This window comes from Macrosteles quadrilineatus, unplaced genomic scaffold (assembly GCF_028750875.1).
Source record: "Macrosteles quadrilineatus isolate MER2022 unplaced genomic scaffold, UCM_ALF_1.0 Scaffold_3__2_contigs__length_128488019, whole genome shotgun sequence".
In the NCBI taxonomy this organism is placed as follows: Eukaryota; Metazoa; Arthropoda; class Insecta; order Hemiptera; family Cicadellidae; genus Macrosteles; species Macrosteles quadrilineatus.
Window position 1 is genome coordinate 110,927,303 of NW_026542596.1, and position 14,280 is coordinate 110,941,582.

The 14,280-nt window shown below is 35.9% G+C and overlaps 1 protein-coding gene across 1 annotated transcript; it reads right to left on the minus strand.

Annotated features, from left to right (window-relative positions):
* Nucleotides 1–5,070: 5,070 nt before the first annotated feature.
* LOC128990710 (uncharacterized) lies at nt 5,071–9,661 on the minus strand. The gene is made up of 4 exons (XM_054413239.1): nt 9,492–9,661; nt 7,847–8,087; nt 6,966–7,118; nt 5,071–6,201 (listed from the first exon to the last, which is right to left on the minus strand). The coding sequence occupies exons 1-4, from the start codon at nt 9,641–9,643 to the stop codon at nt 5,302–5,304; spliced, it is 1,446 nt and encodes a 481-aa protein (XP_054269214.1). The 5' UTR covers nt 9,644–9,661; the 3' UTR covers nt 5,071–5,301.
* Between the last annotated feature and the right edge of the window lie 4,619 nt (nt 9,662–14,280).

Sequence of the window (14,280 nt, forward strand, 5' to 3'; positions counted from 1 at the left end):
CATGTTGGCTGAATAAAATAACAAGGAAAAAGTAAACAAAAGTCTTGTAACATGTGTTTATAACAAGCCATCCATAAACTAGAAAATTACAAAATGCAGTACAAAGGGAAACACACCGGTTGTTACTATTGAGCTATTACACAGAAAATTACTCGATATAGGGGTAGAATGGAAATAAACTATACCAAGCCATGAACCGAGGTACTTCTTCTTAAAATAAATTTTTTCGCAGGTTGACGGCCTTATTGATCTCTTATTTTCTTGTCTAACAGTGGAATGAATCTAACAAAGCAAGGGATGAGCTAGCATAAATAGTTCTTGAATATAAATATTCCAAGCAGAAATTAGCGGCCTGAATTTCGTTCACCTACCTTTACATTTTAGGACACTTAAGCTTAGGCCCGAGATCATTTTTCACGTTACTCCAGACTAGACATAGAGGTTGTGGCATCATCACTTAGATCAAATCCATTCGTGATTGGCGCGATTTGAACCCTGGACCTCGGGGGCTAAAGTCCTGCGTTCTACTATTAGACCAGCCCACGCCAAACCATTAACATATGAACATAGTCATAATATGATCTTTTGATTAGTGTTGTGTCTAAAAAATGACAAATACAAATGCAACGAAAATCCCTAAAAAAATTTTATAATCTGTATTATTGCTTAAGAAATTATTTAAAACAAGTCGCAAGTCAACAATCAATAAATATAACGTTCAAGTATAACACCTGCTCGAATATGAGAACCAAGCAACAAGCTTGTCAGAGTTAGTTACAGCTGTAGTGAACAGCTGATTGGTGCTTAAGTCTGCAACAATGGTGCTTGATAGAGTCTTAAATCTCAAGTTGGACGACTTGAAACTGCAATCAGTCTAGCTTACATCCAGCTGCAAATTTATCGCATTCTATGTCATGGTGGAAGGAAAACACATAGGTGTGCTATTCCCACATATTCTGACGTCACTCGGATTGCAAACAAAAGATCACCTGATTGTAACTGTCAAATTAGTATGTATTTGTTTTGATTTGCTTGTTTTTGTTTTTATTATTATACTTTTATTTTTATTATTATTATTATTATATATTATTTTATTATTATTGTCAATTTAATAAAAACAATAACAATCAAATCAAAACAAATACATACTAATTTGACAGTTACAATCAGGTGATCTTCTGTTTGCAATCCGAGTGACGTCAGAATATGTGGGAATAGCACACCTATGTGTTTTCCTTCCACCATGATTCTATGTCACAAAGGAACCGTCTTATTGAGTTTTAAGGGAGGTCTTTAATATGGAGGGGTCTCTCCTCGCCCAAACGACTTAAATTTAATATTTTAATTTTATAAACAGGTGGACCTACAGCCATAGACAAAAATAAATAAATATAGACTGTCAACCGTGCTGCGGTTACCATGGTTACCATAGATTCTGGCGCACACCGCTGGGAGCGCCGTGTAGTTACGTAGCGCGTACGCCATAACCACATGACGCTCCCAGCGGTGTGCGCCAGAACCTATGGTAACAATGGTAACCGCAACACGGCTGACGGTCTATATTTAATTATTTTTGTCTATGCTACAGCTTAATGGGTTATAGACCACCATGTGAGTATACAAACAAATTATTACAACTTATTTGTAAATTGTGGGATTCGAACTCGCAACTTATAAGAACCAATGCCTACCACTCTCTATGAAAAAAAACCAGTCTTACTAAATTCTGTACTATGCAAATAAACTGGGATGTACAAAATGTACAAGGAAAGCTATTTTCAATATGTTTACCTTGTATAAGCACGTGGAAACTAACCTACTGTAAACTGTGATAATAATTGACAAGGTCAATGCATCGATATATAACTACTACCAGTAGTTATATATAGATGGGTCAATGTGGTTGTGTAAATGAAGCGTCATCAAAAGTGTAAAGTTCATTTTGAAACAGCTTCAACGCATTTCTCTTCAAGAATCATTCCTTCAATGATTTTACAAAATGATACATTAAACTTTAGCAATATGAGATGGAACTTAGAAAACCATTTATTGGGTAAATTTGATATACTTTAGTTTCTTATAAGCTTTGGGTATTATATGTTATTTCTAGGCCTTTTGTTTTATTAATTATTTCAGCTAACCTTGGATTAAATTAAATTATACCATTTTAGCCAATCATCTTATTTTAAGTAGCAAAACATTTAAGAAAACCATTATTGACTTTTGGGATAGATAGACCTAAAATATTATGTGATTATAATAACAGTATTTTAGTATTCCGCAGTACTATCCTGATAAGATAAATTCGTTGATATCAAGGCAATGTGGTTCGGATTCCACTATGAACTGTAGGTCCCTTAGTTACCATTAGCTGTATGTACTATTAATTAACAGCTGTGTCTTAAGGCATATGTCTTCCTTATGTGTGTCGGTTTTATTGAGAATTGATAAATTTTGTTATCGACATATAATCACCAATTCATCAAATATTTTTAAAACTTCTGCTACATTATATATTATTTGTATTTGAATGTGTTTGGCGATCTAAGACTACAAGATCGCGCCACTCATCCTACACCCATCTCCGTTCATACTTGGCATAAAATACCTACTTTGTATGGTCGCCATTTCAATGAAAATTATTAAAGTATTAAAAGTATTCTACTGTTGTCGCATACACATGGCCCCATAAATAATTTGTTTGTATTGTACAATCAGGTGCGTTAGTAATGCACCTAATATCGTAATCAACCACGTACTCTGAAAAAAACAAAAAAAAAACAACAGTCACAGAAACGGGCAGACTAGGGGCAATTCTCGTCGCACAAGTGTATTCTATTTCAACATGTCCATTATAAAAGGAAATTAAAACCTAAAAACATTGGCTTTGCGAGTTCTTACTTTTGCATTTATGAGGGACAAAAACACATTTTTAACCAATTAAAAAATTCGCCCCCAATAATTAAAAACTTAACCCATATTTTACACCGATATGTTCATAATGAAACATTACAGTTTTCCGAATTGTTAACACCCGTATTTGATATGGTAAATATATCAGTGATAATAATTATTGCTAACTAGATTATGAGTTAATATCAAAGCAGTAACAACGCTAAAAGTTTATAATATTTTATCACATCCATGAAAATGGAAAATTTTGAAAACGTTACGAAAAAAATACATGTTTTTAAAAACATCAAATCATACGATTTGTTAATACTGTTCGATGAAATGGCGACCGAACTTAGTAGGTATTTTGAATGGAGATGAGTGTAACATGAGTGGAGCGATCTTGTAGTCTTATTAGTGACTAAGGCCGACATTCCTTAGACACAGCTGTTAATTAATAGCCCATACAGCTAATGGCAACTAAGGGACCTACAGTTTATAGTGGAATCCGAACCACATTTTTCTTGGTATATACGAATTGGTCTAATTATCAGAAAGTACTGCGGATAGTCGTAGTACTCACTCGTGCGGACGTTAATCCACACCAGAGAGTATCGCATCCACAGTGCATGCCTATAAATATTCACAATTCGTGACCTCCTAGTAGCTGGATTACAGGACGACGCCACCCGTCCCAGTCAATATGCCAACATCATAGAAGTACTTGATGTTCAACAGTTATACCGCAAAGGGTATTATTGTGAGTGAGAGGGAGAGAGAGAGAGAGGGAGGGAGAGAGGGAGGGAGAGAGAGAGAGAGAGAGAGACATAGAGACAGAGATGGAACGGCATCTGAGAGGGATGCTGTGCTGTACCGGTGACGTCACACAATCAATACCGCGCCGTCGTTAACTGCATTACCATCTACATTTCCGCTCTGTCGTCACTTCCGGTTGCAGATTTCAGTAGGTAAAGCTTCCATATGTTGATGATATATATTCATGTATGGGCTATACATTGTGCAATTACTTGAATGTTGACATTAAGTAGTGCAATAGCGCAAGTAAACTATACAGCGAAATTTGAAGCCGGTGTTGTTATTTCGTTGGTATCGTTTGAATGTGCTTATGTCGACTATCATTTTTCTTTTATTTCAATGCATATTTTGCCGTATGCGCTTTAGTTTTTTAGTTTAAATGATAGAGAACAAGGAATAAATACTAGTAACTTAAAAACAAATCAAAGTTTACTCCGAACTAAATCAGCTGGTATTGGTGACATATTCTGCAGCTACAAACGAACTATAAACTTTGTAACAGTTTGTTTATAATACAAACTATTATTGCATAACAATTTCAGATAATTTGTATGATTTCATGAAAGTCCAATTACGTGCTAACTACCTTTGACAACAATTACCTCAAAACCTAAAATTATTATCTTTTCCTCAAAAGTACAAACTAGTAAAATCGACTTGCCAGACTTATCTCTAATGTGACAAGTCGTTGAAATCATAATTAAAGGTACAGTATTACCTTACAGAACGATGACCCGAAAACGCTCTCAGGTATTTACATTAACTTTTATTTGTAGATATTAGCCTGGACACCTATTTATTATAAATATTTTTACCTTTTTGGTAGCCTAAGGTGTCCAAAATTCTTATCTCCTGCGAGACGCGTTTCGCATTAATTACAATGCATCTTCAGTCGTTGTCACAGGTCTCGACATTGCCCGCAGAATATGTTTTGTAAATTGTGACAACCACTTCTGTGGGCAATGTTGAGACCTGTGACAGCGACTGAAGATGCATTGTAATTAATGCGAAACGCGTCTCGCAGGAGATAAGAATTTTGGACACCTTAGGCTACCAAAAAGGTAAAAATATTGATAATTAACTTAAAAAAAAAATACACGAAATAATTTGTAGGCCTAAAATCCAAGGAATATGGTTACACATTAGGTAAATCCAAACTGAACGTTAAAAAATCTCGAATGTGGACATTTGTATACAGATTCTGTTATTAAATTGTCTTGAAAACATCACATGAATAACACTGTAACATTTATTTATTTGTTCCCCAACCACAAAACAAAAATGTCCTGTATTACTTTAAATGGAAAACATGATGAATAAAACCCTTAATAAAGTAGTAATAGATTTATTTTCTCATGTGATTTACAAAGAACTGTCATACAAATTCAAAACAACAAATTTAATTTTATTTTTCCTTAAGCTTCACAATACGAACTACCTAGAATGACTATTACGCGTTTGATTTTGTATGTGCACACATTTGGATGAGCAATCAATATAACGCGATGTAAACTCAAACCGTACGGCTTACGGCAGAGTTTAATTCATTGAAAACAACACTCAACCTCTGTAGATCTGAGCCTGCCAATCAAATCAATCTAACGGAGAAAGAGGTGGATAGTTCCTCAGAATCACAGGACGTGAATTGTTTTTGTTTTTACCAGAGCTGAAAACTGTTCTTTCTGTCCCTAAAGTGCCCCTTGTGGAGCCTGACTTTGTACTTCCAGCAGCTTCTAGGTCTATCGAAGACAAAGATTTATGTGTTGATGGAGAAACGGTTTTCATTGATTTATTAGCATTTTCAAATAAAGCTCTTCTCTTTTTGAAGTCATTGACCTCAACGGATAATTGTCTTTTAGGTTTCTTCGAGTGTTCTATAGTTCTCATCGGGTCTCTTCCTTTGGAAAATTCACGATTGTTTGAGTCCCGACAGAACGGAGATGAAAGATTTGTCCTTGTTTCAAACACGTCTGTGTCACGATTGTCCCGATAAACATTTTGAATTTCAAGTAAATCTTCAGTTAATCTTTTCCTCAAAGTTTTTTCGAGTTCAGAAGTGCGTTTATTGTTTCGATCTCCACCGGTTCTCATCCTTTTCCCACCATCTGGACTTTTCTTTGAATTACGTTTGGACCCACTTATTGGCATTTCTTCTATTTCAAAGTCAGTCATTTGACTTTCATTTTCATCCTTATCCACTGCAGTTTCGGACTCTACAGTTTCAGAGTATGCTGTGTTCTTTCCTTGTTTGTTATCCCCCCTCTTGAACCTTTTTGCATATGTTTCTTTCAATTTAGAAACACACTTGGTTGATTTTAGTTTTTTCAGGCAAGGTGATTCAAGTATTTTTTTACCTCCTGAAGTCACTGTTCCATCGGCTTCGGAGCTGGCGTCCTTGTCACTTTTTCTGCAGCGAATTTTTGACAAACACTTCCATCTTATTTTGTTTGAAGGATCTTCATCGGGTTCTCCCGTTTCAATTTGTTGACATCTCTAAAGCATAAAGTTATTTGGTAAAACAATAACTAAAATAACCCATTTTTTATCTTTTATCTTACAAGATAAAATCAATTAGAATGTGTTAAAAAATATACTATGTAAAAATTGCTTAACCATTTGTTTTAAATACAGCGAAACCGAATTAAACTGGCCGAGAATGCAATAGTCTAAAGCAGGTACAGGATCTATTTTGATTTTCGCGCAACATAATTTCCTCTCATGAATATACACATACAAATCCAACAAATTTAAAAAGTCTTAAACCTAAGTTTGGACCGGAAAAGGTTCATAGAAGCTTACGCTTAAACACCTCTAGTATGAAAGTAAGACTATTGGCTCTACGAGTACTTAGGTTTGTTCATAAATATGCATAAAGTAAGGACGCAATTGATTAAATTGATTGATTCCCTAAAAGGATATCACGGGGACAATGTATTGCGCTTAGCATATTTATTTTCTTGGTAAGCATTGGGTTTAGACTTGCATTTAATTGGCTTTCCAAGCTGGGTTTTGTTACTATTTTGATTTTTTAATTGTGTATATAAACAATATAACAACTGAGGCTGTCACGTAAGGGAACAGTTATTTGGCTTCTGTAGACCATAAAAAAGTACAATGGTCCTAGTCCCATTGTTTAAAATTATTACTACGCTAACAAACACTTTTCCATATGGGTATTTTTAGAATACTTTGAGCTAAATGTATCCTTGTCAGATATTTCAAAATAAGGCTGGTATCGAAAGAAACCCTGAGCTCACTTGGTCGTAGTCCTGAAGGTAGCCGAAGCGGTCTTTCCTCTTGAACAGTCGAGGACCGACCAACCAGCCGGGGGCGGAGCCCTCAGGTCGACCCAACATGACACTGTTGAGTGTGGAGGAGTAGAGGAATCTACCGACCAGCACGAGCACTGCCTAAACATCAACAGGTTGTAGGAATCTGAACACATGTGTAGATGGTAGATTTACTATAATATTCTCACGCTAACCGGCCCCACCATATTGAAGATTTAGCCAGACTATTCACCCTTATATTTCATTTTGCTGCTATTAGTAGGGGACAGGGGAAGACCTCCAATACATGTATAGTTTATCATTTACTAAAGTAAATCACTGTTTGCTTTTCTACATTATTACAGAATAAAGGTGGACTAAGGTGTGGTGTGGTTAAGGTTTTACCGGTTTTACCACACAGTTAAAACATAACAATCGGGTATTGGTAGAATTTGAACACGGGCCTCTAAAAAGGAGTTTCCGCCTCTTACTTAACCAATCTCAAAGTGACCGTGACCTGAGACTAGAAAATAGCCTAGAAATATCCGTAATATAACGATGCTGCTGACGTTACAAACTCAAGCGATCAAGGACTGAAATCCTTAATGATTTCTACTTATCTGCGAACATTATGTTCACATCTCTATTACTCGGACCACTAACGCCCGACTAGACATATTGTCTGCGTATATACTTACCATCGTCGAACTCAACACATAATTGTTTTGAACCTGAGAGTACAGACTATAAGTTGATGATACATTTTTATAATACTCTTAAAGATAATTTACTATTGATATTTAGAAGAAATGTAGGTGAAACAATATTCACAGCACTTTCAAGCAAGACCTAACAACTTCATGACTAACCTGAAGCAAGATTTCAACCATCAAGATGAACTTGAAGACTAGCAAGTCCCAAGCAAGGTTGTTCTTGATGCTCTCCTCGCATCCAGCTGAATACAGCAGTGAAGGGTCTGCGAGCCTGATGTCTGCCAAGGACCTGGTCTTGTCGTTCAGCCAAGGTAGATGTCCACAGTCCGGGGAGGAAGTCCTGCAGCAACTAGAGGGGACCAGAGGCACCAGGACACGACCAGTGGCCCGCACCAGTCTAGACAAGTAAAGTCTGATTAACCCATCACTAGGGCAAACATTGGGATTGAATTGGGTCATGAATGACAAAACCCTAGTCCCTGAGCGAGAGCCTGTGGCAGTATGATACCTCAACGATCCTCTTAAGCTAAAGCTTTGCTTCCAGATGGTCATTGAAAAGTATTTAAAGTATTAAAGTCATCAATTATCAATTTCCAATCATGAGATGGTTGAGGTAAGAGCTCGGCATGATAAACTCCTTCTTTGGGCCAGCCTTTATTACCTTTCTGGGCAACTTTAAACACTGTAGTAGTAGATTTATGAAACTTGCTTTAGTGTTTTTTTGTTGTGTTCAGTTATTATGTATACTTCTCTAGTTAAAGTTTTAGGAGTTTCTAGTTTCAGCTTTTACCTGATACCCAGTCTGTAGCTGCGGAAAGCTTGAGCATTGCAGATTGCAGATAAAGAGATGGTTGTTTAATTAAAGTCTTCAATTTTGTAATGGAAAGAGTCTTAACAGTTCATAGTAGTTCTGTTGATTCTACCATTAAAAATTTTCTAATTTAAATGATTTATTAGATAAATTCATCACTTGGCTTTCGTTTCAGCCACTGCATGAAGTTTAAATGACTAAATATAGAATATAAACTGAATGTAGAAGTATTTATAATGTGATAGGTAATGACTATAATGTGTAAAATCATAGAACACAAACATAATCGTTGTTACTGCAAAAAACAAATACACTTTCACACAAGTTTTATCAATGTATTCTAGATGTGTTTTTGAATACAACTAATATAACGGGTTTTACCGTCCCAGGGATATAACAGAGTTTTCCGAACACGTCACTCAAAACGAAGTTGGATGACAATGACAAATTGGTTTTAGGTAAAAGGTATTATCTTACCGCGCCAATAATGTTACCGGTGTTTTGATTTAGTCTTTTCTATGGGAGGCATACTAGTTATTTTACAAACTAACATGGGATATTTTTTTCCAGAATTTAAATCAACTCATGGCATTTGGTCTGATGGCAACACAACGAATTGGTCACTCTAAACATTCAGTTTATTGACCGTATTTTTTTACTTTAAAAATGTTAATAACCTATTTTGTATGTAATAGAAATAAACTACGTCCTACGTTCCTATTTGTGTCAAACATTATTTTAGTAATTACACTTGTTTAACCTAAACCATACATACAAAAAAATACAAATATATTCAGGGCCAAAAACTTAAAATTACAAAAAAAAACTCTTTTCAAGATCAAATGTTCAAATTTGTGTTGCTAACCAAGTTAACATAAACTCGGTGAGGTTTCTGCTGTATTAAATTAATCTGATATTAATTTCAACAGGTATAGAATGAATCGTCCTAAAAATATATCTCCGATTTTCTTTACCACACTTTTACCGTACTCTGAATCCACATTGGTGTTGCCAAGCTTTTCCAGAGGTATCCAAGTAGTATTGTACCAGTCCGAGGGTCCTTGGACTCCGCAGCACTCCAGGAAGTTCTGCAGTTGGTCCAGGGCGGAGCTCCATGAAGGCGTGGTCATGTACCGAGACATGCCGTACTTGAGTCGGGGTCCAACCTAGGAGAGGGTCAAAAGGAAAATTTACTAAGCGATCCAAAATATTCTGGCTGTTCTAAGAATATTTATTCTTCTACATCTCAACAATGGTTAGTTCTTGTTTTACAAATGATTGCAGACATGTTATTTTGTTATTAGTGTTCACACAATTTAAATATATTAGATCTGATCTGATCCTATTCTCAAGTCAGAATTTTCCAAACATAACACTAGTACATATAACCCTTGCGAAAGCTAGTAAACCACTCAAGTAAAAATACACACAAATCTCGGAAAGTGAATTCTTCAACATTTTTTTCGAAATTACTATTTCAAAATATTTAGTGTAAATATGTTTAAAGCATTATAGTATTGTGCACAGTGAGTATTTATTTAATAGCTCAAAATAAATCGGAATTGTATACGACATCACTAGGGCAAATGATTTCTGCCACGAACCCAAGTCTAACGATCGAGTTTGGGTAATGGGCTTAATTGTGACTGTGACATATGGATACATATACTATTTCTAGCTTAAGAACAATTTTATGTTTTAATTGCTCCAATATTGTCCACTAGCTGACAATAAAGATTCAATTTAGTTCTTGATACTAGGAAATATTACAGTAATATTGTTAAGCTATGAATAAAACCGATGAACATAGCCAAACTATCCGCAGATAATAACTAAACTCCAGCCTTTCAACCGCATACTCTCCTGAGGACTGCATGTCAGTTTACGGACCCTGCTATACAAGTCTACATGAGGTGACTAACTGACATTACCTCAGTATCCAATACCTTCTCCACAGTACTCATGAGAGACACACAGCAGACACTAGCTGATAGAGAGACGAGGGAGAGCGCCGTCCACACATGATGGCTCCGGGAAATGGAGTGGCTAGAGTGTGTGAAACAGATATTGTAATGGAATGTAAAACAAATTGGTTGTTAAAGAAGTATCTTAAATTACTGTGTGTTAGTTGTGCGACAACCTGTGATTAGGATATTCGTGCCAGAGAGCACAGCTGATTCGTGCCAGAGAGTATAGCTGATTCATGCCATAGAGAGCACAGCTGATTCGTGCCAGAGAGTATAGCTAAATCGCGCCAGAGAGCACAGCTGATTCGAGCCAGAGAGTATAGCTGATTCGTGCCAGAGAGCACAGCTGATTCGTGCCAGAGAGTATAGCTGATTCGTGCCAGAGAGCACAGCTGATTCGAGCCAGAGAGTATAGCTGATTCGTGCCAGAGAGCACAGCTGATTCGTGCCAGAGAGCACAGATGATATGCGCCAGAGAGCACAGCTGATTCGCACCAGAGAGCACAGCTGATTCATGCCAGAGAGCACAGCTGATTCGCACCCCTTTTCCGCAACAGGTTCGTGTATTGTGTCAAGCTCGCCCCTTGCTTTACTTTACACGTCCCACGTACAGACTTGAGGCAATGTTGGTAGGGTAAATTAAAAATTAAAAGAATCTACCTGTTAGTTAAAAAATAGGCTTGTAAGGATTATCCAGTGAATGTGTTTACGCGAGTTAAATTAAAATTGTATTCCTTACGAAGTATTTATGTTTGTTTAACAAATTACATGTTCTGATCACAGGTTGGGGCAGTATCTATATATATAAAAGACAAAGCCCTCACTGACTCACTCACTCATCACTAATTCTCCCACTTCCCATTTACCTAGGAGGCTGAAATTTGGTACACTGATTCTTTAGGCATTAAATAGGAAAACTAAGCTGTTTTTATCCTGATCGGACTCTCGGGCACCGCCCCAGTGGCTCTGGAGTTTCCCATGTTAACCTTATGAGTACTCATGTTTAAATGGAATTAATGAATCTTAACAGCTGTTTCAATTAAACAAGTTGGTTCTGTTCTATGATGTTCAATAGCATTAAAGTTACAAGGATTACCAACAGGGTGCAGTACTATTTTTTTTTTTTATTTATGACAACAGCTAATTTGCAACCAAAAGGTGAGTGAGCGTAGCGAACGAACTTCAACCTGGAAGCGAGTTAGCGTAGCGAACGAGCTAACCTGAAGGCAAGTGAGCGCAGCGAACGAGCTCTAACGTAAAGGTGAGTGAGCGTAGCGAACGAACTTCAACCAGGACGTGATTGAGCCATGCAAACGAGCTCACTTATGAAGTTAAACGGGGCAAAGCCCGCGGGTACAGCTAGTCATTTTATAAACCTTTTTTGAACTACAAAATTGAAATCTTGTATCATGGTCAAATCGATTTATGAAAATGTACACGCATGGTTAACTACCCACAAATGCTACAAGGCTGTTAACAAAATGATTGCCTCCGAGTCTGGATTGTAAGTTTTATGTCCGGTGTCGCTTGAGTGCGTTGATGTAGACTAGTCTTGTTATTTTATTCAGGGGCAGGCTATTTTTCAGTGTGCATTTTCATTCTAGTTACACCACCAGTTTAGGCTAAGCAATACCGGTAGTTTAAAATTAGTGCACGATATCAAGTCTCAAGTTTTAGTTAATGAAAAGTAACAGGAAAAATAAGACAACCTTAAAACCCATTTTGTATTTACAGGACAGAAATATACCTTAAAATTCTCTTTAGATGATCTATAAGGGCCAACCAAATTTAAAATAGAGTGTTTAATCTATATCTGTAAGCCTTAGACATATTTTTATGACGGGTGATGACATATTGTGTCATGACTGATTATATTTTTTTGTAGGAAAACTATGTTTTTATACATCTTCGACCTGCAAATTTGTTAGCAAACTGATCTCATAAGGATAATTTAATCTAAAGGAAAATCTAATTTGATCTAAGGAATGTTTAGCTTCGATTCTTTCACCGCGTCACGAACTTTGGTGCATATTTTAAGCTAGATATAATAGCCTAAAGGGTGAGTATAGAATTGCGTGAGATGATCTAAGTTATCGTATGATGATCGGTCGAAATAATTCAACAAAAGCCATGGCAAAGGTAACATTATGTCCTATCTTATTTTATTTCTTTACATGGTTAGACTTCCGTGTCTGTTGGCACAAACAACCGAATGAAAATATCGATTTTTCAATTGTTTCATTCGATATATTGTTTGGTTAGGTTAGGTTAACCTTATCTAACTAACCAAACGATATATCGAATAATCGATACATCGATCGATATTTTCATTCAGTCGTGTGTGCCAACAAATACGGAAGTTTACCCCATAGACGTTATATCTAACTAACTATTTCCTATATAATTTTAAATGTACAAATAGTTTTAGTAAACTTACTTCGTCGGCTGATTCCTAACGTTGTCGTTGAGTTTGAAACACACAAAAGCCAAAAGAAATATCAAGACACCAACCGAGACAAGGTTCTTATACAAATCGTCGAACAGTGTGATTATCAAGTCGTGAAGGATGAACTCGTGGTGGTAAAAAGAGTGGAAAACCAACCCCAGGTAGATGCCGCATAGAACAATAATTAACAAACTGAACGTTTTACTAATCCTATAGAGAATGTTCCGAGTTTTAAATGAGAGGCAGATATAAGGTGGTTTCATAATAACTTGGAATTATAACGTGTCTTTTTAGGTTAATTAACACAAACAAGGTACCAGCTGTTCCAATTACAATAATTTAGACAATCATATGTTTCAAAGTTCTGTTTTTGTTGCTGTGAAATAGCTTGAAATATTTTCCGTAATTTAAAAAAAAAAACAGTTTATTTTTGGTTGATGTTGTATTATTCCAAATATTACTAACCTCAATTCCAGCACTGATAAGTAAATCAAATGACTATCTCTATAGTTAGGTAAATTATACAAGGAATCAAATATAGATTCTGACAAATTTTTCACCTTTATAAAGCAAATGAAGACAATTTTAAAGTATGTTTCTGTTTGACATAATGCATAGTGTGTTCTGGTTTGTTCTGTGTTACTTAATTTTCCCTATCTTACTATGTACCATAGTTTAATTTAATAAAGGGATTTGTTTATTGCAATTTTTTTTTTGTTTTATACTAAATTAAGTAATCTAGTTTGGTATTTACCCTAGGATAAAAGAATGGCCTCTTGGCAATTAGGAATATTGTCTTGTTTTCTTTTTGTTGCTAAAGTTTTAAATTTTATTGTCTTATGTGTTTTAGTTTGCTGTTATTGTTTTGTCTCTTAAAGATTGCCAACTCGGAACAGTCTTTTGTTAGTTTAATAATCACTATTGTTACTTGCTACTTGTTAACTTTGTTATTTAACCGTAATGATTTGTGTCTGTCATCTCATACATGGACTATAAGTTCAACATGTTTTGTGAAAATTTGTAAAATCATGTACGTATATTGTGTATATATTATTGTAAAAAGGCGTTGTTCGCCGGAATGAGTAAATAAATAAATGACCTACAGTAAAAATTAGCGCAGTAAAAATCAGTGCGCATGAACAAGAAACAATAATCTTCTTCGTATCCAAAGTCAATTTCCAAACCAGTGCCAGGGGAGGTAACTGTCCTCAAATCCTGCCCAATTACCAATAAATTTTATCAAAGTGATATTGCCGCAACCCCTTTGTCCAGCCTGACGTAATGAGAAAAACAATTATGGACTAGGACAAAAAAAATCACCGAACAAAGTGTTCACTGGTATTCACAACATCGACTAAACATGCCA

Excerpts from the sequence above, each read along its gene's own strand:
- LOC128990710 (XM_054413239.1), bottom strand. The coding sequence starts at position 9,643 with ATGTCTCGGTACATGACCACGCCTTCATGGAGCTCCGCCCTGGACCAA. Across the intron at positions 7,119-7,846 it reads TGGTTGAAATCTTGCTTCAG|GCAGTGCTCGTGCTGGTCGG; the intron begins GTTAGTCATGAA and ends GTTGATGTTTAG. Across the intron at positions 6,202-6,965 it reads ACCTTCAGGACTACGACCAA|AGATGTCAACAAATTGAAAC; the intron begins GTGAGCTCAGGG and ends TTTATGCTTTAG.